Source organism: Taeniopygia guttata, chromosome 14, assembly GCF_048771995.1.
Source record: "Taeniopygia guttata chromosome 14, bTaeGut7.mat, whole genome shotgun sequence".
NCBI classification, from domain to species: Eukaryota; Metazoa; Chordata; class Aves; order Passeriformes; family Estrildidae; genus Taeniopygia; species Taeniopygia guttata.
In genome coordinates this window covers 770,359-796,940 of record NC_133039.1, presented here as the reverse complement: position 1 = coordinate 796,940, position 26,582 = coordinate 770,359, and the positions used below count along the sequence as shown (strand labels likewise).

Genomic DNA, 26,582 nt, shown 5'->3' with positions numbered 1-26,582 from the left:
GGCACGTCACGGTACGTCACGGCACGTCACGGCACGTCACGGCGCGTCCGCCAGCTGAGCGCCCGCCCGGAAGTGATGCGGCGGAGGCAGAGCCGCTCGCTGGGGCCGCGGAGGTGAGTGAATTGGACCGGAGCTCTTCCCGTCCGCCCGGGCTGCGGGGCAGCGGCGGCGGCGGCGCGGGGCTCGGCCCGGCCCGGCACGGTCCGGGCGGCGGCGCGGGCGGCGGGGTCCGTCCGTGCCCGCCGCGCTGCTCTCAGCCCCGCCGGGGCCGGTTGTGCTCGGGGGGCCCCGCGCCGCCGCCCCCTCACGTCAGGGTCCCCCGAGCCGCAGCCCTGCAGCGCCGGGACAGCCCGCCGGGAGCGGCCGGCAGGCGCTGCCCCGGTGCCCGGCCGGGCGCTGCTCCGGGCGGTGCCGGTGGGCTGCGGTGCCGCCGGGCCGTGCCCAGCCCACACTCATCGCCGTGCCCCGAGCGGCGGTGCTGCCCGGCCCCGGGGTGTGCTTCTCCGGGCTTTCTCCGTTCCGGTGTGCGGGGTCCGAACGCGTCCCTTGGGTGGTCGCTGCGGGCGGCCCCGGGCCCCAGAGCCGCTGCTTTGTTCGGGGGCGCTCCGTGCCCACCTTCTCCCGTGCCACGCGGGAACGGGAGCGTTCGACGTGTTTCCAGGGGAAAGGCAGAGAGATAAACTGCACAGCGATTTGTCTCCTAGGTAGTTCTCGCCATCTGAACGTACCCCCTTCGCACAGCCACTTTTTTTTCCTGCTTCAGCTCTCCCTCCCTCCCCTCAGCGTGTTTACCCTTCCTGTGCAAGCTGCAATCTGCATTAATCACTCTCTGGGGCTGTGGTGGTACTAATAAGCTACTCATAACAACTTAAATTATAACTTGCATAATCAGTGTTTTGAGCAAATATTGGTTGGGAGAATATGCCTATCCTATCAGTGCTGTGGTTGCTGGAAAGAATCATTGATTATCTTTTAAATAGTTAACACTGCTGATATGCTGCCCTTCAAAATGTTACATTGATAACTGAGCAGGCTGATGCCAAGTGTCAGAATACAGCATTGATCCACAGCTGGTAACTTTTTTTGAATGACAGTGTCTGTCATATAATTTAAAGGGGTAATGAGTTAAGTGCTCTGAAAAAAAAAGGGTGCATAGCTGTATAAACAAAAAAGCATGGAGCTGCCCTACCTTTTTGAAAATTACAGGTCTCACTGGCATGGTCTGTATGTTTTTGAGAGAGAGAACAGTTGACCAAAAGACGTTATGTAAACAAACTCTTACGTGTTTAAAAACCGCTTTGTTAAACAGTTAATTTGTAGCTACAGTATTAGTGTTTTATTTGGGCTACAGGAATGAGGAGAGAGAGTGTCTGAGTACTTGTGTCCCTTGCCTGCATCTGAACACTGCTGCATGTTTCCCTGGTGAAAGATAATCCTCAGAAAAGGCAGCACAGTCCCTTAGTTAAGATTGCATGTGGCAGTAAAGAGATCTCACGCCATGTTATTGCCAGTTCTGTAGGCTGTCCTCAGAGTCTCCCCCACAAAGGTGTGTTGTGGTGGTCTGTGGAAAGCCTTCGCTTTTACATGGCAGGCAGCTGACAGTCTAAAGCAAAGGCTTTCTGCACATCAGCAGAAAAAGGAGAGCTTGTGATCTGTGTTGAATTAGTTCAGATTTGCAAAGTGCAACTGGCTTTACAAACTTATTGCGAATGCTGGCTCTTGTAATGATTTCTAAAACTCTGATTATTTCCTAATAGCAAGTTGTATGTAGGCATGAATACCGTAATTCTTAAAAAAAAAAAAAAGTAACACAACTAATAACAGGGAACGTACAGCTTTGGTACTGCTTGGCTGCTTTCTTTGTGAGACTGACAGCCTGCAATATGAACTGTAATCAGCTCATGTAATCAGGATCTGTAAGGCTGTGTTAGGTGCCTTTTCTGCCCAGATTCTTGCTTTATTTTGAAGTTGAATGTTGTGTTCATAGCAAATTCTCAATGATTTGTGTCAGTAGTTATTATAATTTGTTGATCTTGGAAATTCGTTAATAATTACATCTTGCTTCCATTTAACATGAATTGTGTTGAAAAAAGACAATCAGATGAAGGAGTGGCTTTGAGAGAAAACTAAGAACAGCTCTTTTGGAAGACCCTTATTGAAATTTTATTGAAATTAATTGAAGAAGTATATATTGAGCAGGAAGGCTGTCAGACAGTTTGACAGACTTCTGTGTTCTGACAAATTTGTGAGTGGATAAGGAAGAGGCTTGGTTCTGCTGCCTTCTTTGGTTCAGCTTAAGGAACAGGAAGAAATCCTCTGTGTTGGGTATGTCTATGGGGGCAGTGGGGTATAAAGTGGATGGAAGAAGAGGGAACAGACATGGCTTCTGCACATGCATTTCCTCATGGCAGAAAGGAATGCATGGAGAGTTTGGATACAGAGATGCATGGCTGCAGGTTGGAGGAGTGAGAGGGCCCCAGCACTCCTCTGATCTGTCCCACACTGAAGCACTTGATTTTCTTCACTGGTGCCAGGGAAATGTTGGTAAATTTAATTTAGAGCCTTGGAGCACTATAAAACCCATCATGATGGGGTTTTGGCAGTTTGTAAGAACTTGCAAATTGCAGAAACAATGTTATTGTTCCATTAGGCACTTGGGTCTGTACATGAATGTAACAGGAAAACTCTGAGTAAGAAGAGACTGTAAAAATAGAAGCATGGGATATTAGAAAAACAGTCCTTTCTTTCATCCTCAAAACTACAGAAGGAGCTGAATACTGGTAGCCATAATTCTTGGAAGGCTGAGAGAATAATCTATAAACACTCGAGGGACTTGGTAGTCACAGCAAGATAAGGGGGAACCCCCTTAACAGTTTCATCAGAATTCCCTGGCTGGGCTCCTTCTCTTTGGCTGCTTCTCCCTAGGGGTCTGCATCTTATCTCACTGCCTTCCTTTCCTCTATTTGCCTCTGACTAATGGGCTTTGTCTTCTGCTTACTGGAAGTCTAATAAGTTCTTTTGTCTCTTAACCCTTCCTCCTTTTTAAAAATACTAGATTAATGGCTGTAATGTTTTGCAGACTATCTGCATTGGTGACATGGATTAATTGTGTACTTGACTCTTAAGTTACCCAGCAGTAATGGCATAGTAACTTGACTTAAAACAATGGTATTTTCATGGTAAATGTTCAAGGCAAATGGTTGCCTTCTGGTAAAGTGCCAACTGCAATTTATGCCCTGTAAACATGTGACACAAGTAAACTGTCTATGCAGATTTTCTCAGTGTCTTCTGTACAGTAGTCTTTTGAAACAGTGATCTCTTTCCTCCTGCCCCCACCTTTCTTTTGACTCTCACTTGAGTCAGGTAATTACAGATCTGGGTTGAAAGCATGCCAGGGAGTGATCAGGAAAGCCAAGGCTTGCAGACTGCTCCCATTGCTCACTGGCACCTTGGCTCCCCCTCCCTGAGGAGGATTTGGGCTCTTGGCGATGGGCTGTGGGTGTGTGAATTGGAGAGCCCAGGAAGGTGGGGGTTGGCAAAGCCGAGGGGAGCCCTGATTACCCCTGCACAAGTGCCAGTGTTCTTTGTGCTCACATGAGGGGGTCCTCCTTGTCACATGTGGCTTTGGTGTGACAGTGTGGTGATGTTTTATATTCTGATCTCAGTGCTGACTATAACAGAGCAAGGAGTCAAAGCCTCTTGCCTAAAAGATAATCTGAGAACTGACCCATTTAGGTCTCCATTTTATCCATGTGTCTTGGGGGCAGCTCTCTGGTCCAATGGTCTGCAAGTAAAGGAAGCAGAAAATCTGGATTTTAGTTAAAGGTTATTTAATTGCAATATTCTGCTGCTAGAAGAATGACAGTTAGGGGACTACTTAGATGTAAGTATTAAAGAACTCTTTCACAGAAATATGAATACTGTAGAGAAACCAACAAAAGCATAGGTGGTGAGACAGGATTCCAGTACAGAGAGTAAGCTAGTATAATCTTCTGGTGTCTCAGAAAGAATAGTTATAAGTGCTGTTCTGTCTACAGCATCTGTTTCGTGAAAGACAAAACTTACTTTGCAAAATGTGAGAATGCTGTTCCTGACCTCCTGTCACAGTTTGTTATTCCCACAAAGTCAGACTGCCAGAGACAGTATGACAGTCGTAGTTGTTTGTTGTCTCACTTTTCCTGTTTAGTGAACAGAAGTGGGTTTTTTTTGAACCAAAAGGATTATGTGCTCCTGAAATATACCAGTCTTTATTTTTGCATCCATGTAGTAGCAGAAAGTGACAGTTTTTAGTTTTTTTTCTTTGATTTTTTTTTTTTTTTGCATGATGCTTTTCCTCCTGCAACTTTGGAACTTGTGATTCAGTCAGTCTTATCCTTTTGTTTTAAAATGGAAAGGGAGGGAAAAAATCATCTTAGCACCTATGATTGTGGGAGGAATGTGTAGCTTAGTAATAGACTCACAAACACAAATGTCCTAACTCTTGGTTTTGGTCATATGCTGACTGTTCAATATTTTCATTGCCAGTGAGTCTGTACAGAAAGCCTTGAGTATTATGGATCAGCATGTAAATGGGTGGCCTGGAGTGCCAAAGGTCTGATGTATTCCAGCTTCCAGCAGTTACCTATGGTTGGAGTTAGTGATTATGTCTCATGAAGCACAGGATAGATACCTACACACTGGGCTCTTGTGGGGTGCAGGATGTCAAGAGAAATCAAAAATATGTGAAAACTTACGGAAAAAAAGTATGCGTTGAGTGTCTTTGTTACAACTGATGACCAAGTTTGAGTACTCAAAGGAGCTCCTTTGAAGCTACTGATACAGTTAGCATCAAAATACTGCAGCATCCTTTGTACAGTAGGAAATGTTGGTGTTGTTCACTGAAATAGGGAAGCTGCAAATCAAATCAGGAGAGAGAATTAGGGCTTTTGCAGGTGACTGTGTGTATTTTCTGCTTTAGAAACTGCAGTCCGTTTAAAAATCCAAGCATATACTCTTAAGGCACTTTCGTATGTCAGTGCTTTCACTTAGAACAATTTGTTGTACATAACTTAGATATGATTCCAGTATTTATGTGGTCAGCTGGTACTGGAGTTCCTCACAACTGTGTGCAATGAGTGATTCTTTTGGCTGGCAGCCTGTAAACTGTATTACAGTCACTGAGATGCCAGTGGGCCTTCTGTAAATTCCTTCTGAGCATCTGCTGGCAGCAGGGATCTTACGAGGTGGTCTGGTTCTTGTCTTTAGACTTGTCCTTTCAGTGTTGGGTGCCGTGTGGGCCACTGTTCTCACAGCTGCTTTCTGCTGGAGAAGGGAGACTGTTAGCCAGAGCTGCTGGAAGGGCTTCTTTTTTGTGTGACTGCTGTCTTTTCTTCATGGTTGAGAACAGCAAGAAATATGAAGCTATTCACCTACTACAATTAGTTTAAAGCATATCCTATTATTACAGGAGTCACTTGATATATACCTGAATTATATTCAGCTGAATGTAATTGGTGACGGCACCTCAGACACTTCAGGGTGACATCTGATAGCTGAACTCAGTGTAGAAGAAAATCTCTGCACACTTAGCTCAGTTTAAAAGTAAATGTTTTTCTTTCCATAGCCAAGAAGATTGTAGACCGAGGTGGTTTTCCAAAGTTATTCTGGTTTGGCTGCAGTGAATTGCAATTTTCCGTAGGTTAATTTGCAGAATGGATTGAGCCAGGGTAAGGTGAATATTTGTAGCACAACTACTTTCAGATGCTTTCCATGGGCTGCATCTCTGTTGAATACCCAGGGGCTGTGGTTTCCTTTGGTCCCATAATCTGCAGTTTTGCTGTAGAAATGTGAACTGTTTGTGTCAGCACAGAGTAGCTCTTCCCCTGGCATGAGCTGCTTTAATTATTCATAATACATACTGAGGTGTTAAAGGTCTGTCATGCTGTGCAAAAGTTACAGTGTACCCTGGAAAAATACTGAAGGATTTTTCTTTTACAACCCTTTGCACATGAAAAAGGAAAAACCACATGAACTCTCATTAGAAGATTATTTGCTTTTTTTGTACATGCTGGACTTTTTATGGTCTTTGACAAGGATCTTGAGGGAGAAGGGGAATATTGGTAGTTTTTAAATGGATGGAGATAAATTGCTCAGTGACTGAACCTTTGTTTTCTGAAGGTGGTTGAATTATGTGCAGCGAAATAAATGAGTTTGTTCATGTCTGAGTATGTATGAGGTAGGGAATTGGATGGAATCTAATTTGGGTTCTGGTTTCAGCTTTACTGAAAACTGATGGCATGATCTTGAACAGCCCTGTTGTGTGGCTGTCTTGATTTCCCCTCTGCCCATTCTCTTGCTCATAGCTTAAATAGACTTCTCAAAACAAGTACTGCTGCTGCTTGAATTAGTTCATTAATTTATTTACATTACAAAAGCACCTGAAGGCACCCTGCTAAAATTATATTCTGTTTAGCTAACCGGACTTGGGTTTGTTTTTTGAAAATGCAATAATCCTAACAAATCATTCCACCCACCTAATAAAGAAAGATGAAGCACATAATAGGAAACAATTGAAAACTTTTTAATGGGGCCAAATGGAAAAACAATGAGAAGCAATCAGTAAGTAAGGTATTGTGTGGTTAGAGAGTGTAAAGGGAAGGGAGGGATTCAAGGATGATGCATTTGTTTCTGCTGAAAAAGCTACTTAAGGAATGTATCTTCCATAAGAAAAAGTGGTAAGGTGCTCAAGTCTTTCTCTGGCTGTCATTTTTCACATTATTATTCATTTTTCCTTAAGCTAGCCTTACACAATTAGCTGCACACAGTGAACTACAGATCTGAAATATCTGTTCCACCTTTTCATGAGACTACTTGTTGAACTTTGAACATGAAATGTGGTGTCATGCTCTGTGAGTGCATGCAAAGTCAGGTGCTCTTCATGAGTGCAGAAAGCAGGTTTCTTCTGCCCAGTGTTGAATGGAAAAATCTCCTTTGATGAGTAAGCTCTGGATTTGGAGTGACAGCACAGGTCAAGGCTCAGGTAAAGAGACTTTTGCCTGCATCCTGGTGACTGGGGGGGGTGGTTTCCTCTAGGAAGAGATTTGGTGATAGCTCTGATTCTTGACCCTGAGACCTGGCCCAGTTTTATGGACTGTAAATATAGTGAAGAATATTGTTCCTGATTTTTTAAAAAAATTTTTGTACCTGTCCTTCTCTTCCAAAGTAGTTAAGCGTTTCCAGTATGACTTTTCTCAGAGAAGCCCACTTCTCATTTGAGAAAGTATTCAGGCTTCTACCATAGCTGCTGCCTGGCTTGGTTTTCCCCAGACTGCCATGTAGCCTTCTGCCAAGTGGCAGCTGGAACTCTGCATGATGCTTTTTCAGGTGTCTGTATAACTAGCTTCTACTGTATGCAGGCATGTTCTGTAGAGACAAATTTTACCCAGTTTGATAACATTTCTAAAGCTGTTTTGTTTCCAAAGCTCAAACTGAGTTTAATCAGAAATAGTTCTGTTATCTTGTTTTGGAACAGACTGGTCAAGTTCTCATGTATCTGCCCACAAAACCATTACTGTCTGCAATTCATTGAAATGTTCTTCAACTGCAGGAAGCCTCACAAACTAATAATTTGTTTTAACTAATTGCAGCAGGACCTTCCTGCTTTTAGACTTCCTCTTGAGTAACTTTGCATAAAAGTATTTGTGCAGCAGTGGTGTGGAGCAGATCAGCGTGACACAGGTGCTATGCAGCGCTGGTTGGGGATGTGGTGAGGTGTGTTCTGGGCTCATGAGAGCCCATAATGTGCCATTGTGCTGCACTCAGAGGGCTTCTGCTGAGGAAGTGTCATTGCAGGTTCTGGCTTGAAATAAGCAGTTCCTGTAACATGCTGGCTTTGACTGAAGTTTGGTCTGTGCTGTAACACTTGTGCTCCAAGTGCATGGAGCTCTGGTGTAGAACTCTGAACTGCTCGGTGAAAGCTTCCAGGTAGAGCTGATCCTTTCCATTTCTGCCTGCTGAAGAGGGAAACAATACCATTGTTCCTTCACTGATTCCCCACAGGGGAGCAAAGAAAGTTGCTTTTGGTGAGAAGGCTGCCTGCTTTTACCTCTGGGAAAGCTGCTGGGGGTGTGGAGGGCCTGCACTGATCCTCCTGCCCAGTGCTCAGGAGAGCCAAGTCCCGGGGCTTAGACACAGCTATGAAAAGAGCCAGATGAGCAAAACAAAGGCCTCCATCATCCCAAGGGTCCACATTATTTACTTACTTCCCTCCCGGTGGGTTTCTCAGTGGTTGCTAATGAGCCTAATGAGCAGTGCAGGCTGTTGTCTGAGTTACTGTGCTGTGATGCTGCTGCTCCACAGCAGTGCAGCAGAGGGGTGCTGGTGACCACAGCCTGCAGCTGCACCTTGCAGCTCTGGCCCAGGGACTGCACCAAAACCTGTGCTACCAATGTGCTGATGCTTCTCCACCCCCACCGCACTCACTGTGCATGATTTAGGGCGAAGTCAGTGCATTGCTGTGCTATGACAGCTTTTAAATACAGCCTTGAAGAGCTTGATCTTTTAACTGCTAACTCATACTGACTTTTTGTTCCATATCCCATGATTGTGTTGTCAAAGTTTACACATGCTACTACATTAAAAAATCTGAAAATATTAAATGGACAACTCAAGAATAGAAATATAAAGAGAGGGGAAGAATTGTAGCAGAAGGTTCTAACATGCTAAAATTTCTGGGTCCAGTCAGTGTGCATGTGTGTATAGGTCAGTAAACATGGAAATTACTTCAAACAACCTGAAAAAATTTGGCTTTTGCTGGGTAGGGCTGATCTCCATCAGATTCAGCTTCTTTTGAACTTGAAGTAAGTGTTTGCTTCCAGTATGTGCAGTATGTCGACTAGAAATGTCGATTTGGTGGATCATGGGATCATAGATCTCTTCCAAAGAAATACAAATATGTTTGAAAAGTAGTTCATTGCAAAAAGTTGCCATGACAATGATTTTTCAAAATGTGAACTGTGAGATGTTTAAACAGGTTCCTGGGGAATGAGGCTGCATAGCACCCTGTTTTCCTCTGTGGTGATTTATAAAAGGAAGTATTTAGATGCAGGAGGCCAAAAGAAATTAACATAGATGTGCCAGATGTTGCATTTTCTTAAATTCTTGAAATTCATGGCATGCTATGGTCAAATAGGAAGAAATTCAAGCTAGTACTTCCACCGTGAGAGAGGCAGACATTCCTCTGCTCCCCGGCACATTAAGCTGCCCTGTGGCTGTGCATCCACTGGAGTGTCTGCTAAAAGAACTGTGAAGCCATGGAGGAGGGAAAAAGGGTGGTTGGTTGTGTGGAAAATGAAGTTTGGGAGCAGAATACCAGTGTGAAATAGACTTTTTGGTCTCCATCTCAACAATAAATGCCTAAAAATGATTCGGTGGAGATACATTTTTGCTCTGTGTGTGTATATGAGTGAAACACTCCAGAGTTTCCTGCATTTTGAAATGTTTGGGGCTTTCAAGCTCTATCAACAGCTTTGGTCTGAACTAAGTTTTATGTGTCAGTCAAATTTTCCTAATCCACATATAGGCTTCAGGTTTGGGGAAAACTCATGGAGATTGGCATGTGTGACAAGATGTTGTTTCATGGTTGTCTTTCTGTATTCCTCCTCCTCTTTCTGCTGAAGGAAGCTCTGAACAAGCTAATGTTCCTACTTGTTTCCTAAGAAGTAAATCTCATGTAAAAGGTAAGTATGCAGCAAGGCAGCTTTTGATCACCTGTCTGCTCCCTAGATGTACTAAGAGCTGTAAAAACAAGATGTTTTAGTCTTTATGTTAGTATGGTAGAGCAGGGCAGCTTTGCCAGAGATTTCTTGTTTGTTGTGTTTTTCTACTAGGTCAGGTACAGAGGTGTTGACTAGGGGCTGCAGTTGCAGCTCTTGCTACACAAACCAGACATACCTTTGTCTGTCCTCTTCAGAGGTTTCTAGTTATACAGCAAAGCTGCCAATTTAAGAGTAGCAAAGTGGAGCCAGCTCGACTGAACATGGGAAAACAAACATGGAAAAGAATGTGCTAGAGAATGAAAAAAGAGAATTACTCTCCAGACCCAAATTATGCTTTGCTAGGTAGCAGCTGTCTGGCATTCACAGATTAAACAGTGCTCAGCTAACGTGCAGTGACAGTGATAGCATGTCCTCTGCTTTGCTTTGAGTGCATAAAATGAGGAATTAATGCTCCCATGCTCCCAAAGCCATGAAAGTATCCGGAAGTGTGTATTTACTCCAAACAAACCTGTTCTATGGTTTATATGACAATGCAGAGTTAATGGTGTTAATGCTACTTTGTGAGTCAAAAAAGTGAAGTAGTTTTTCATAAAATGACTCTGAATAAATGGAGTTTGGCTCTGAAGAGTTTTATTAAATACACCGTTGTCTCTCGGCATTTGGTGCATTTCATGGTTTTCATAGCCTTTCTAAATGTAAAGATTTGTGTGGTCTTTTGTCTTCCAGCATTCTATGTAGAACCCAGGGAGCCTGAAGGACGCTGTGAAGCTAGTGGAATGATTCCCTGCGTAGCTCAAACTGTGTAAGTATTAGATGTTTGCTTACAAGACCACTTGTCCAGCCCCGTTGTTAGAGCAGCAATTGCCTCTGCTGCAGCAGTGGCAGTGAGCGTCTCCTGCCGCCCCACTGGGAAGCTCTGTGCATCTCCTCAGGGCTGGAAACCGACAGGGCATCCATGATACTATTCCCTACTCTCAGCTCTCTTTAAAGTCATGTGTCCTATCCATTGAAAGGTAAATAATACATAGTGGAATTCTGTAAAATTCTTAGACTATGCTCAAGTGTTTGTGAAAAGCTGAGGCTGGGTTGAGGCTTAGTTAAGCTCTAGTTATGTTGTCTCTGCCTTAGCTAGTGAAATGCTACTTGGAAAGGGATTTAATGGTTGGCTGAGCTGTCTCCCCTTTTGTTATGAGATTTCCTAAATTTGTCTTTGAGGTCTTCTTGAATGTATGGAATGCTTCTTCTCTACTCTCTTGATACTTTCTGTGTTTTGAAACTCATTACAAATACCTTCTGATGCAACACTTTATTAAGCAGCATAATGCTTGTTTTGCTTGTTATTCTCTGGACATATCCAATAATTTCTATTACTACAATAACATCAGTCATTATAGAAAAATACCGGGTTACTGAAATATCTCCTTTGCATCTTCTCTCCTCCTGCCAGCTCCCCCCCACACTTCATTACTGCTGTTTTCAATTGTGCCACGGTGTGCTTGTATGATTGAGAGTTATTACTGAGTCACTTTGTTTTGCTCCCTTCAAGTTCTAGGTTATGTGTGATTTGTCCACTTGGAAATAGAGGAAAAATGTTACAAATTCCTTACAGCACTTAGAAAAAGGTCCCACACAAAACCCCTACAAAATCAAAAAGCCCCACCAAGCATTAGCCAAGGCCTTTGTAATCTTCTCTAGGTTTTCATTTAATGTGTGGGGCCATATGGCTCTGCACATCCTTTGTTCTTAGAGGGTGACTTTGCTTTAGCTGGCTGTATTCAGCACTCATCTTCCTGTGTTACCAGCTGCTGACTCCTTTCTAGAAAGGTGCAGAGAAGGTCACTGTGGATCTCTGCTTTGAAAGAGGAAAATGGCCTCATGGGCATCTTGGTGATTAATATGTACTGGAGATCATTGCTCAATGCTTTTCTGAGTAATAGACTTCTTTGGGAGCACTGCATCCTGTAGCACTGAACACATTCCAACCTTAGCCCTGAATTTTGATCCTTTTTAGTAGAATAGCAAAAGCAGTGGTCGTTGCTGCCTTCTATATCTTGCTTTTATGCTGTACAAGCCTCTTAGTGATTTTGCTCTTGGGAACTGATGCTTTTGGGAATTGATGCTTTGCCACCAATCCAGTCTAACCTTTGGGTACACAAGAACTTGTAGTTCCTGATCCAGCTGGGAGAAATCCCTCTGCAGGTCCTTGTGCTGTGTGACAGTCGCTTTGCTCTGGAGCTGAACACACAGCTCTGTTCACCTTCCTGAGGGTGCTCTCTCCCACTCCTTGAGCTCTGGCTTCACTGCAGCTCCTGATGCTGCAATTAGATCCTCTCTCCAGCCTTCCATAACAAAAGGACCGACTTCTCCCACTTGTTTCTGTCTCCTTCCACGGCTCTTGTTCCTTTCATGCCTTGAAACCTGAGTCACGTAGGAAGCTGAGGTGACTAGTTAGTGAAGTGGATCCAGCTCACAAGGCAGTTTACAAAAGGGTAACTGATGGACTGCCAAAAGTCTTTTCTCTTACAAAACCAGATACATCCACAAGCTGCCAGCGGATGCAGTCTGGTTTTTTTTTTTTTTTTCCCAAGCTGGTTTTGCTATTTTTGGGGTAGAATGCTTCTAAGTATCTGGCACATGGCATCAAGTTTCTTGTAGAAGAAAAGTGAGGAATTACAGCAACTGTGCATCAGTATCTTCTAGTGTTTGTTCATAAGGAGTAGGACTGTGCTCTGAAAACTTCCTTGGTGGGAAGGAGGAAAGAAGAACTCTGTTACTGCAGGGAAGAGCAGTGAAGAGGAAGGTAAGAGCTAGCAGTGCCCATGCAGTGGCTGTTCAGGAGCAGCATTCAGCTCTTTGTAAGGCAAGTAGGAGTACAGAAGATATTTTTGTTAGAGGGGTACAATGTGAGGGAGGAGGATAACTTACCCTCTAGGGGTTAATGCTACTGGGATTGCTTGTTTTTGGAAACTGCCATGGGACACCTCCTTACATACAGGTGTCTAATAATGCTGGCAGATCCTTCCTCTGTGAATTGTAGTGCTCTTTTTGTGACAGCAAATGACTTTAAAGCCCATCAGTTTCATCACACCGGTGATGTAACTTTGGAAACCTGAACATTAGATTGTTATCATTAATACAAGTTGTTGCTTAGGAAGCATGGCAGCATTAGTCACTTTTATTAGGAAAATTATGGACACAGTATGTCATCTTGCAAACTGCCTTTAAAAAAATTAAAATTGAGATTCCTCAAGTGAATTGGATTAATCTGTCAATTATGATGTGTGTGATTTGACTACTTTAGAGGAAAGTACTGTTCACTAATGGCAGCTGTTCCTTAACCTTCCCCGTAGGGCAAAGCTGCTCCAAATCACCAATAGCTAATAACTGCTGTTACATCTTCGAGCAGAAAGTTTTCTATACTACCTAAACTCTGCTTTAAACTCTATTGCTAGTCTGAACTCAGAATGTTTTATTCTGTTCTTTTAGCTGCATGCTTCTCTCTAAAGAAAAATTTGTCCAGTGTCGTGCTAGCTGAGAAACTGATGGAAGAGCAAGAATTAGTGTAGATTGAGCATTTGAATTCAGATGAATTTAAAGATTGGGAGGGGAAAGCTGGTATGTGGGAGTTAATCACTAAGCAGTTTTTATACTGCCTACTAGTATCCTGTTTGTTTTGGTGTAATGAAATAATGACTGGTGTAGACTGGAGAGGATGATGTTGCTCAGGCACCTGGCAGCACAGAAATCTGTGCCAGGCTGTGCACTGCAACTCACAGAGCTGTGAAATACTAAGGACCAGTGAAATTGCCTTATGGATCATTTATATCGACATGCATATTTTTATAAATCCTTTCAAATACAAATTATTGCAAATTTCTTGAATACTTTAAATCAAATTTTGCTTGCCTATAAAAATGATGCTGCAAAGTCAATCTTTAAAACATTGAGATGAAAGAATATATAATACCTTTCTTCCTTTGCTTAAAAAAATAGGTATTTGCTAGTTTTGTGTGTGGGTTATGTGCTTAAGAAAAGGGACTGGAGAGGGAAAGGGAAGCCAGGTAGTCAAAACCAGCATCTTTGCTGTTGTAGTTCCACTGGCAAAATTTTTTGCTCATGAAGCTGCACACGTACTGTTTTGTCAAAACAGATATAGCTGAGACATTTATTTTTATAATCCTAATATCTGAGAATTCATCTGTACTTATTGCTGCTGTTGGTTTACAGCTTTAAAGAGGACTTCAGTCTCAGTAAAGCTTTGCCCAAGAAAGAATACAGTAAAACTTACATGACAGCTATTGTATTTCTTAATTTTAAATTTTTTATCTCTTCTCTTTCTTGTTCTAATTCTAAACTGGAAGGTGTACACAAAGTCAAAGCAAACCCAATTTTTATGTTTGAAGCTTTTGCCTAACTGACAGCAGAGGTGAAATGCAAATTAGTGGGTAAAGGAGGACTATGATAAGCAATTGCTTTCTTGGAGCTGACATTTCTGAGAAGCAGACTGTCCTTGGTGTGGCTGCTTGCTGATAGGGCAGTGTCAGTGTTAGATTGGTTTTAACAGGGAAAATTGGAGAGCCCTTTTCACTGGGCAAAATATTTTTTCCAAATACGCAGGGCTTTCTGATTTATAAAAAGAGAGTATGATGAAATAATTTTGGCATTTAAATTTTTGTTAAAAAAAACCTCCTCTGACCTGGAATTACTACTTCTTATCTGCATGTGTGTTGGTTTGAAGAAGTTTCATTAAGAAGGCTCCCTCCCCTGTCTCCTTACCTGAGGGGAGGAGCCCACTTGAAACAATGAACAATTTCTGAATACCCTCTTGCATAAGAAGTGTTGCCTCCTTTCTGCAGACACACTCTGTGTATGTTTTAAGTACAAAACCTAGATTCCAAACTCTGCTTAAAAACAAACACGCAACTTTCACTCTCTCTCCTCCTCCCCAAAACCAGCCAACAGCCCTGCTCCCCCCTTCCATGAGAAGTCCCTTTTTCTGATTTGCTGGGGGTGCAGTCTAGATCTAATGCTTAAATCTCTAGCATGTGATATCAACAGTGTCCTTATCCTCCCTTCCCTGCTTTGTTTCAGTGTTTTATATTCTATATACAAAATGTGGGTATACTTTTAAAAACCATTTCCTTTAAAGTATTTCTGGGTTAGAGTAGTCTGTTGTGACGAAGCCTGTACATGAATCAACCTCTTTGTAACCTATGCTGCAGTAAGAATTTTAGGAATTTCCTTTATTAGGACCCATTAGTATAGTGTAGCCACTGAGTGAGCTGCATTGATTTCTAGGTAAAACAGCCCGAAATTGCCTGAAATTTATGGCATATTCCAGCCTTGTGTACACTGCTCCTTTTCAGTATGCAAAGCTTAAATATCCTGAAGTCAGTCTCTTAATGGCAAGTGTTATCCCACATTTAATACTTCAGCTGCTCTTTATAGAGAGACAGCAGTTTGACTCTGAAACTGTTTTTCAGGTTAGCTGAGTGCTGCTAATGGCATGGTGAGATGTGTTGAAGAGCAGCTGCGAGGGTGTCCAAGGGCAGGGGGACCACGCTAGGAGCTGGGCTTACAACATCATGGGCCAGTGTGTCACCAAGTGCAAGAACCCTTCTTCTACCCTTGGCAGCAAAAATGGGGAGAGAGAATCTGGCAGCAAGTCCCACAGCAAGAGAAGTGCAGTCCACAAAGACGACCATGGCTCAGCTTGCGGGAAGGCTTCAGGAGACATTCTTGTGAACGGGACAAAGAAAACAGACGCTGCTGTAGAGTCCAGTCAGCCTCCGACGTTTTCTGGAGATACAAAGAAAGACTCTGTTTGCAGTGCAGAGGAATCCTCTCTACAAAGGATTGGGGAGTTATTCAGGAGGTATAAGGACGAGCGGGAAGATGCCATACTGGAAGAAGGAATGGAACGATTTTGCAATGACCTCTGTGTTGATCCCACTGAATTTAAAGTACTAGTTTTGGCTTGGAAATTTCAGGCTGCTACCATGTGCAAATTTACAAGGTTAGTTCTTGTAGAACTTGTAATTATTTTCATATGTTAAAGTATATCCTGTCAGCAGTATGTTGGAGAGACAGCCTCATTAGCTTCACTTACTTATTTCTTCTAACACTTGCATTTTGATCAAAATAATTCCTGCCTCTGTAGAAGGTAAGCTTTGGTCTTCTTTTCCCCTTCCCCTCACACTGGATTTTAGAAGATGTGGTTTTGGTCATTATGCTGCTAGTGATGAACAGTGTTGTGAGATTCTGTAGACATTAATTTATTCTTGATTTACCAGAAGCAATTTACTGTATCCAGCATTATCTTTGTGATGAGACTGGCCACTGAAATTAATTTTTCCTTTAAAATAATGTGAGCTTCTTTAGTAATTGCTACTAACTTTGTTAACAGTCTGTGAAAGAATGACAGAAGTGTTCCTGTCCAACCAGTGTAACACTTAATGTCTTTTTCCAAGAGTAATCTTGTTAAAGCGTAGAGAGGGAAGGAAATGTGAGGGTTCTGACACTTGTAGCTTCTTCATACTAGCTGACAAATGATTGCTGTTCAAAGTGCTTTGTGCCCTTCTGGACAAGGGCTCAGTCAGCCAGCTGACAGCATGTGTCATGCTACAGAAAACAATGGAATGGCTAAAACTCCCCCCACAAAGCAGTAGGCAAACCCAAACTGCAGCAGAGTCCCCCAGCTTGATTAGCAATGTCCAGGTAAGAGCAAGGGAGACTGCCTACAAGGATTGGCAGGGAGAGAAGGAATTTCTTATATTTTGATCTATCTAGATTGGTTTGAGTCATGCTGCTTATTTTTACTGAGCTTATTGCTTTGGTGTTCAGAGCCTTGACCCAAGCCTCTGCTGTGCACTGGACAGCATCTTCAGAGTCTTTGTGACTGAGGGTGTGTGTCAAAGGGATGAGTTACTCTGGAATGCAAATGTGGATTTACTGGAGGCTGATGATGCAGGTATTTGCTAAGCTGGTGAAGGCATTGTAAGTAGTGTCTGTGATTCTGCACAACTACCATGAGTATTATTAACATGGTTTTAATTTCCTTGGAGAGGACACATGTAGTTGTGAGAGGTTATATTTGGTGAAGGGCATGCTCCATGGTACAGGTGCTGATGGATTCTTCCATCAAGGAAAGCACTGTGGTCTGTTCTCCTGAGTGCTGCTCCACCTCTGTTCCCTCCAGCCCGTCCTGTGTCAGCCTGCTGGCTCTCCTGGCTGGTTGCAACACCTTCTCACAAGCATCAGAGAAACTGGAGCTAAACGTGTCCCACTTGGCCACTTGGCACAGGGCTGGTGCTTCGAGCAGTGTCCATACATTGTGCTGTAGCCCCTGTGAGGCTGTACTTCCTTCCATGCTCTCAGCAGATGCCTTGCTGACTGACACCAGTGGCTCCCCTTTGGTTTTGCAGGCTGAAAGAGCAACCAAAAAACACAGCAAAAGTAGAAGTGAACTGCTCTGTCCCTTGCAAACGGCTTGCTCAGAGCATGGGCATGTAAACATCAGCAGTATTGAATCAAATTGGGGTAAAAGTGTTAGTTTCAAACATTTAGAATTTCTTCTGTGGCAAATTAGATTCACTTTTTAATGTGAAAGGCATTCCAGGATGTGGAAGTGTCCAGAAAAGCCAGAGAACAGAATCTTTCAAATGTTAACAGTGCCCCAGCAGATCTGGGGGTCGTGTGTGGTTCCCCAGGCCTTAAGGAATGCCTTGGAACTGTCTGTCTTTCCAGTGGCTCTTGTTGCCAAAATCTGTGTGCCACTGGGGCTGAGGGTACACCTTGTCTTGTCCAGGTGACTCTCTTAGATTCGGTGTAGCTGAACGGAGACGGGATGTGTTTGTGAGGTTGGTGGGAAGGGCTCACTAATTTTTCTGCTCTTGCTTAACAGGAAGGAGTTTTTTGAAGGCTGCAAAGCCATAAATGCAGACAGCATTGATGGCATTTGTGCAAGGTTCCCCAGCCTCCTTAATGAAGCCAAGCAGGAGCATAAATTCAAGGATCTCTATCGTTTCACCTTCCAGTTTGGCCTGGACTCTGAAGAAGGACAGAGGTCGCTACATCGGGAAATAGCCATTGCCCTTTGGAAATTAGTCTTCACCCAAAACAAGCCCCCTATTTTGGACCAGTGGTTACACTTCCTAATCAAGAACCCCTCAGGAATCAAGGGAATCTCCCGGGACACATGGAACATGTTTCTAAATTTTACTCAGGTGATTGGACCAGACCTTAGCAACTACAGCGAGGACGAGGCCTGGCCGAGTCTCTTCGATACCTTTGTGGAGTGGGAAATGGAGCGAAGGAAAAAGGAAGAGGAAACCAAATGTGTTCTGTCTTCGGACACAGAGGGCCTGTGTGCGGACGAACAGACTTAGCGGTGGCAAAGCAGCAGTGACAAAAGCAACTTGTTGCCCTTCACAAAATGTAACTCTGGATGTTTCTGGAAATTACCGAGGCTCCAGATTTTTCTACTTTACACCTTTTTCTGCCTTGTCTATGAAAGGGCTCTAAAATGCTGTATCATGTTTTAGGCACTTTCTTAATTTTGGTTATTCCTTTTACTTTTGCCCTGAAATATTTGACCCTGGCTACAAGTTAAGCTTTTTTTTTTTTTTTTTTTTTTTTTTAAGACTTCAGATTAGTATAAGTAAGTCTGATACTTCTTGCACAATGTAGATCTTTTTAGTTAGGTTAAATTAACATTGCTAAATTATACAGTGCCAGATTAAGTTTTTCATACTACATCTGTCAGGGCAGGTCTGTACTGTGTGTAGTGCTGTTTACATTGTTGAAATTTTAGGCTGTAATAATTTTAAGGTTTTATACCGAGATGAACAGCAGTGTTAACTATAAATGCATTAATCTTGGTTAATAAGGCTCTAAAAACCAACATAAGCAACAGCTTTTTGTAATATGGCTAATTCCCACTTTGAGCTAACTCCTAGTGAATGAGTCCAGATCATTCCTTTTTTGGACTTTGAAACTAAATGTTGGGATTGTTTTATAAAATTACTGTACCTGTCAGTCAACTGAGTGGTAGATGACGATTTATATCTAAATCTCTTTACACATTCATGTAATAAAAGAGCAGTACTACCTCAGTTTTATTGAAAGTGGACTTGTTGATGGACTTCCATTTTCTCTGGAAGTTGTATTTTTGTGGTTACATGAGAATATTTTTACTTGACTAAAAGAACCAAAGGTTCTGCTTCTTAAGTTTGCTAAACATTGCGAGAAGCAACACACAAATCCTAAGTCTTCAAGGAAAACTGTGGTATAATTCTGCTTTAATTTGTTTGATTTATACCTAAAGTATTACCTTACTTGTCTGGCAAGCACAGTACTTCTATGTAAGGAACTATCTTTTGCATTAATATTGACAAACCAATTTTTTAAAGCATATGTTTAATTGCTAAATTGCAGTTAATACACCACACTTTCTGGAGCAACAATATCGGCATCTGATGACAAAGTGAATTCTTAATGTGTTCTTAATGACAGCAGTGTAGATGAGTCATTTTTAGACTGATTTGATAATATTTGGATAGGAGTCAATTTATTATTTTACAATGCCTGTATTGGGACTATTTGCCTGTTGAAATTGTTGTGACTTAAAGGGAGTTTTATTAACACTGGTTGAAACTTTTTTGGTTATTGATGCTACCTTTTTTAATTTTAGTATGTCAACTTTTTTACACCTTTTGGTAAAAGGTTTGATTGCCAAGGCTTTCTGTATAGCCAAGTGCTGGCTTAATGAATTTGATACACTTCTGTTACACACCTTTTATTTTCAGAGCTGCATTTCAGGATCATAAGCCAACTTCAACTGAAAAAAAAACAAAGCAAAAAGCCTGGACAGTCATCCATAGCATCTAATGGCTTTTGTGATATAAGGGTTTTAAAACTAAAGGGAAACAGGTTTTAATGGTGTGCTTGTCACCAGGTCCAGAGTGTCATGGTTTGCACATATGTTGTGCTCCACAGGGATCAGCAGAGAGAGGAGTAGAATCTACCCAAATTTTGGGACTGGCTTTGCTGGTGTGCAGCCCTGCAGTAGCTTGGCTTGGCGGTCATAAATCACTAACAAAATGTGGGTAATGCAAACTGTTTAAAAACAAACCCACAAGCCACAGATAGCATCTCCTTCATCTAATAAAAGGAGAGTGTGGTCCCTGCTGCTCTTGCTGGGAAACAAGCTGTGGAAAACAAATGTGGTTGTTTTAGATGCAGCTGAGTCTGTCCCTTTGCAGGGGAGCCCTAAAGTTGCTGCTTTATGGGTAAATACACCCAAAGCTTTGTCCCTCCTTCTTCCAACTTTCTGTGGCACAGAATTGTTTGGCAGCAAAACCTTATTCTGATTTGGTGAGCAAAGCAGGCCAAAGCACTCTTGCTGGAATAGTTGAATTTATGGTGAGACTTTTTCTGGTGCTGTTATTTTTAAAAGACTAAAATAAATGCCCCAACAGAGGATGCTTTGTTAGGAAAAGTTCCAAATGGAGACTGATTTGATAGTAAATGAAGACTGTATTTGTCAGTTGGAGGCTCTTCATTCATTCAGCTATTAAATGCTTTGTTCATCACTTACTTATTTTCCCCCTAAAGGAAATTTAAAATGTCCAGAGTGTGAAGAGTAACTATTCAAGTGGGTAGCTCACCAGATGGCAGCTTCTGATTTACACCCTAGAATGCAGCAGCCCCAGAGGATGAGGGATAGAGCTCTTTAAAGAAGGTTTTATCTTGTGGTTGGAATGTGGACAGCAGTAAGGAAATCAATCTGTAGTGCATCGGGCTCAGCCATTTTAATGTGTCAGAGGTAACACAGCTGCTTTTTAAAGGCAGAGGTGAACACACAGGAAGGGAAAATCTGGTTTCCCGTTGGGGAAAGGACATACCATTACCCACGTGTTCAGTGTGGGAGACAGTCCTGCTCCTGTTCTGCTGCTTCCAGCCAGGCAGGAGCAACTCCACCCACTGGGCAGGGAACTTGCAAAAATAGCCAGATGATCCATCTAGCAAAGTATCACTTATCTTTAGCCTAATTTTAGTCCTTTAATTATAATTTACAGAATGCAAACCAGACCTGTGTCAGTTTTAAACTCCTGAATCAGGAGCTGAAGCTGCAGCTCTGTGGCAGTGCTGGCAGTGAGTGGGGCTGTCAGACCTTCTCTTGGATTGCCTGGTGGTTTTGTGGTCCCAGATGAGACTGCCTGGACTCTGTAATGTTGGGGTGAGGGAGCAGGGTTTGTGTGTGTCTCTGAGAAGTCTTTAATGATATTGGAGCCTCTGAATATGTGCTTGTTTAATGGTTAAACTGTGAATATCTGCGGAACAGGCCAAATACATTCACTCTTCATTTTTATATAATTCTTCATTGTGTAGGGGACAGGAAGTGAGCAGTGATGCTGATGGAATCCTTGAAACCATTGCAACTGTTTAATTTTTTTAAAATTAGATTATGCATTAGGAAACTTTATGCATGTAGTGAATCTGCTGCAACTTGGGATAGATAACTATAGATAACTATATAGATAGTTGGAGTAATATACTGGAAAATTGGTCTGATATCCACAGTCTGTGGCATTTGACTGCCTTCTCTTATATGCAAAGAAATACAACTCCTGTAAACTGTAGCCCCTAGTAATAAAACACTGACCACCTACATGATATTATATCTTGCAACACCTTTAAAATTTGGCTTCCAGTTCAATTGGAGGCTTAATTGTGCTAATTTTTACTTGTGTGGGTGTGTTTCTGAGGTCAAAGACTATCTATTGATTCAAGTTAGGATTTGAAAGATCCTGCCCATAGCTGGCCATAAAACATGACTGAGGCAATGAGTTGGAATTGAACACCAAATCCTGAGTTTATTTGCTGCTGGTGCTATTCTACATGGAGAATTACAGCTTTTTAGTACTGTGCAATCCTAGTGAAAGGACCACAGGAAAATGGCCACAGGTCTGGCAGGTGGCACAAGAGCAGCTGGGACTGTGAGAGCTGCTCCCCCAGGCTGGCCCAAGAGATCTCCTGGTACAGCTCTGAGCCAGGACAGTTCTCTGCCAAGCCCAGTTCAGAGCATGAAATGAGCTCAGGCTGCTCTGCTGAGGACAGAGTGGCTCGGGCTGGTGGCAGAGGGTGCAGCCCCTCCTCTTGTGGACAGTGCTGGGGGGCAGCAGCAGCTCTGCTGGGTGACTTTTATTTCTCTCTGTGTCCATCAGAGCCTGAAGAACCCATGGATCCAGGAGTAGCCTGTCACCCGTGGTTCCTAGGCCTGTGCCCTGACCAGTGACCTTAGACTTTTTGTGACACTGTCAACATGAGCCTTGTTTCCAAAAAAGCCCAACAAAGTTAAAGAAACACCATGTAGTTAATAGCCACCTCAGTTGTGATACAGTTTGTTGGCTGAGGTTACATCATTCCCATTCTTTGGTAAATAATAATTCATTGTGAGTTCCTGGGTCTTGCAGCCTTGCATTCTGCAGTGTGATGCTTTTTTAGAAGGTCCTCAGTAAATTGGGCACGCAGTTCTTCCCTTGAGCCCACTCTGCTCAAAGTATGTGCATGTGGATTTAGCCTATCATATTAAAAAGGAAGATGCTTAACCTGAAACTCAAAATTCTTCAGAGTAGTGCTTCAATGTGGAGAAAAACATATTTTTTACAAATAAGTATTAAAGTGTCTACTTAAATTTTATTGTGTGCAAACAAACCCACCAGTGTTAACATTTTCTCTCTGGTCTATTGAAGATCGAACCTTTGGTTTTATAGTGTGAACTGAAGTGAAATTCATGAGATTGTAAGACAGAAAGAAGGCTGTAACTCCTTCACCATGAAGTACGTAGGTATCTCTACCTCTTGTTCTTAGACTTGAATAGTTTAAGGCTACCATCCTTTTGTCCCAGGATTTTATGCCTGGATATGAATAATCTATTTTTTTTAATTGACCCAAGTTAAGTATTATCTATTTGCCATAGTTTTTGGTATCCTGTGTTTAACCTGTATGCAAAGGACCCTTTGGAAGGGGGCCGGGTCAAGCTGCAGACCAGAGTTGGTCCTCCCGGGTGCTACTTTTGGAGTGCAATAGAGCGACCGAGCAGAGCTACGTGGCCTGAGGCTCAGGGGCTTCTGCCACCACCACATCCTCTTCCCTGGTCAGGCTGCCTGTGCTGACAGTGAATTGAAGATAGAGCAGCTGCTCCCCAAGAGGGAGCCACCAGCCTTTTCATTTGCCCTTGAAAAGCTTTAGGAACCCACCTGATGCAGTGCCATGAGTGTATTTTTTTTTTTTTTTTCTAATCAGAAATACTGTGTTTTGTTCCATGTTGGACCAGACTTGTAACCACCCGGCAAAGATGGGAGCTGCCAAAGTGCAAAGGCTACACGCATCCTTTTTCTCCCTGAGGTCAGAATCCCGCTCAGGATAAAACCCTTGTGCTTGAGTAAAGCTGGAGTGTTCTCAAGAGACCTGGAGATGCCAGAGTGGCTTTGGTGCTCAGCTGTGTTCATTAATGCACTGGGGGGTTATTCTCCATGCAGCACATCTGTGCCCTTCCTCTCCTCCCCCAGAGCAAACTGCAACACGGTTGCTGTAGTGGCAAATCCACCATAGTGCGATGCTGTGGCAGCTGCTGCTGCAAGATCCTTCCAGTGTGAGGCTGGTTTGGGGTGTGACTTTTTGCACTCTCAGGATGGGCATGTATTTTAAGAGAACAGGGGAACATGTGAGACAGTAGGTAAAAAGAGCATGTATGTTCTTGTCCTAACAGCTTGCCTTAAATCACTGACATTGCAGCGGTTCCTTGCTACTATTGCAATCCTCAGTCTTTGAAAATCCAACAGGTTCTGTAGGTAATACTTTTTTTTGTTTAATTTTTAATAAGTTTCTATCTTTGCGTAATTGCACTCTTCAGATAAGCCCTTTTTGGATAACGTGTTATTTCACACACAGGAAAAATAGTCCATCTCCAGTGTTTGTGCTGTAAAGTGTTTCTTTTTATGTCCTGTAAATTTTATCTGGACTAAAGGTTGCCTACTGTTGAAGCAGTGTGTTTACTTGAATGTTGCCATTTTATGCAGTTACAACTGCTGACTCTTGCTCTTCTCTGAGCCTGTGAGAGTGGAGATGGTGTGACCAGAGCTGGCAAACCTGCACAGAGGATTGGTGAGCTGAAGGCTGGCTGCTGCTCTCATGTGTGTTACACGTTAGAGGACTTCACAGATTAGTGCTCCATATTGGAAGTTGTGACTTTTTAAGTCATGCTCAAGAAAGTTATTTGAAAATACACTTGGAGGGTTGGAGGGCCTCGTGCTGTGAGTTGTTGAGTAACTCAAGTTCCAGGAGCCGTGGATGGGACTGGCAGGATTGTGTCCCGAGCCAGCGCTGTTGGGGTGTGCACTGGCTGGTCTTGAGGGCATGAAGCAACCACAAGGCCTTGATGGGCTGTGTGGAGAAGGGTCAGCCTGGGAGCACTGGTTGGTGCAGCCTCATTTCTTTCTTGTGGGTCTTGAGGCCCCAGTTGAGCCTCAAGTCCCTCTCTGTGGAAGGAAGGTGTTTTGGTAGTGTTTGCTCCCAGAGAAGGAACTCAGTGTGACTGAGGAAGTAACGGGAGCAGGGCTTTGTGTGGCTGTCACTGCATCTCTGTGAGCACAGCTCCCTGATGGGCCTCTGGGCTCCTCAGTGAACCAGCCAGGGTGGGCAGGATCACATCTGCTGTTCTTTGTGCCTGGGGGTGTTTTGCCTTTTCAGACTTCCCCAGGAGATAACCCTGTGTGAGGCAGTTTTCTCACTCTGGGAATGATGAATGTGTCGCAGGTCACGGAGCAGCCCCGTGGTTCCTCTTTGGGACAGCACTATCAGAAGTGCTATAAAATGTAATGCTTGAAAACAGCTGGAGTAAATTCTGTTTCGTGTAGGATCTTTAATTCAAAGGGATGCAGCAAAATTTGAAACCTGATCTAGAGAATTGGGAGAATTCCAGGGCAATGCATCTACTGAATCCCAATCTACTGAATTGGTTTGGTTTGTAGTTTTACAGTTACCTTTCTTACATCAAATTTTCTCACCATAGGTGTCTGGAACAGAATGGAAACAGCATCTTATGGAATGTGCAATCTAAGGCACAATGCAAATAGGGTGTGATAAGAAGGTTGTCTTTACTTGATAGCAATCCTGAGTGCAATGTTCTTGTTGTGTCCCTTTTGGAAGAAGAGCATTAAGTACAGTCTGAGGTTTTTCTTTTCTTACAAGCAAAACATTGGTTTGTCCATTACTGACTTCTTGTGAAATTTGTGCCAGATGTATATTAAATATTTTGGTGCTTTTTCTAATCCAAGCTGCCATTCATTTACCTGTGAAATTATTGTACTTCTGTATATTTAAATGACCAACCCCTTAAAGAAAAAAACAAAAAAATTCCTTTAGTCACAGTGTATCCTGACTACTGTAGCCTGTAAATGTTCCAAAGCTTCTGGGTTTCCTGTATTCCAGTAAGGTCTGAGGGGAGGGGAACAGCTACAGAAATCTCACCCACTGGAAAGGGAACTCGCACGCTGTTCTGTGCGTTACTGAACAAATGAGTAACATTTGTGGTGTTTACATAACGACACATTGGTGTTCACTTTTTTGTGCTCAAGCTTTGTACAAAATGTCTTATTTAAAGTTGAAGTCCTTTTTACATTTTTCAATTAAAAAGGGACAAATTACTTATTTTTTCATGCCTATGAATAGGACTCTTGCTAGTTTTATTTGTCATGTGAGTTTCTCAAGCAGGACTCCTGGATGCTCACTAAGTCCTGGCAGAGAGGTGACCACATAATTTTTAAGCGTGTGGAAGGAAAACTAGCTGGTTTTTTTTTTTTCAACTTTGCAGTGCAAGTGTCTGCAACAAGGAGATGCTGGATGTGAACAGCCTGAACAGGAGTAAATCCTTAGAGAGGGATGAGTGCTGGGGTCAGTCTGCCCTGAGCTGCCTGAGCTCCCGGTCTCTTCTGGACTGGCTCAGCAGCAGGGGCTGCCTGTGCAGCTGCAGGCACTGGCTCCCTTTCACAGGCTGCAGTAGCACTGATGTTCTTGTGTAACCCAGCTTGCAATAGCTGCAGCCAAAGGAATGCCAGGCTGACTTGGAGTGGCCAAAATACCTTTGTGTGAGTAAAAATTGGCTGCATTCTTCTTGCTGAATAATAGATTTAATTTTCATGTGGCTTTAAATTTAGCCATTAATGACACTGACATGAGCATCTCCTGCCTGCTCACTGCTGCTTCTGGGCTTGTGCTGAACTTGCCTTTCTCCTGCTTTCCTGTATTTGTGCCTGCTCCTCCATGCAGCAACTCCCACCTTCCAAATCCCAACATAAGGAGAGAGCCCAGCCCAACACAGTGAACTTAGTTGGAAACTAGGAGGGTGTAAATATTCCATCAGCTGTATTTAATAATTTCTGGAATTATAACTATTTTAGATTTATCTTGGCCTATTCCAATTCACATGAAAAAATCCCTAATCTCATGGTCAAACCTTTTAACAAACATTTCCTTTTAATTTTTTTTTCTGAGTGCCTAAAACTCTCCTCAGCATCTTTTTGCTTGGAAATTCTTTATAAACAAGCGATGCTCAAGCAGCCTATATTTCAAGTGGCAGTGGCTGCAAAGGACAGGTTGCAAATCACCTCATGCTGCTTCCAGCTCCCTGTGGAAAGCGATGCTGTGCAAAGTGCACAGCCATGTGCTTTCCTTAAAACATCCCTTGCCCCTCCCACAGCCACAAGGAAACTTCTTTTTTCTTTTTTTTTTGTGTGTGAGGGGAGGGTGGGGGTGGTCAGGGAG

The 26,582-nt window shown here is 42.9% G+C and overlaps 1 protein-coding gene across 2 annotated transcripts; it reads left to right on the top strand.

The window, feature by feature from the left end:
- The first annotated feature begins 3 nt into the window (after positions 1-3).
- On the top strand, positions 4-25,483 carry DCUN1D3 (defective in cullin neddylation 1 domain containing 3). Of its 2 annotated transcripts, XM_030284752.4 has the most exons (4): positions 4-113; positions 10,482-10,557; positions 15,239-15,771; positions 17,659-25,483. In XM_030284752.4, exons 3-4 carry the CDS (start codon positions 15,341-15,343, stop codon positions 18,140-18,142), a joined length of 915 nt encoding a protein of 304 aa, XP_030140612.2. In that variant the 5' UTR covers positions 4-113; positions 10,482-10,557; positions 15,239-15,340; the 3' UTR covers positions 18,143-25,483. The 2 variants fall into 2 exon arrangements, with proteins under 2 accessions (XP_030140612.2, XP_072791732.1); XM_072935631.1 differs by lacking the exon at positions 10,482-10,557 and having other exon boundaries at positions 31-113.
- The last annotated feature ends 1,099 nt before the right edge of the window (positions 25,484-26,582 follow it).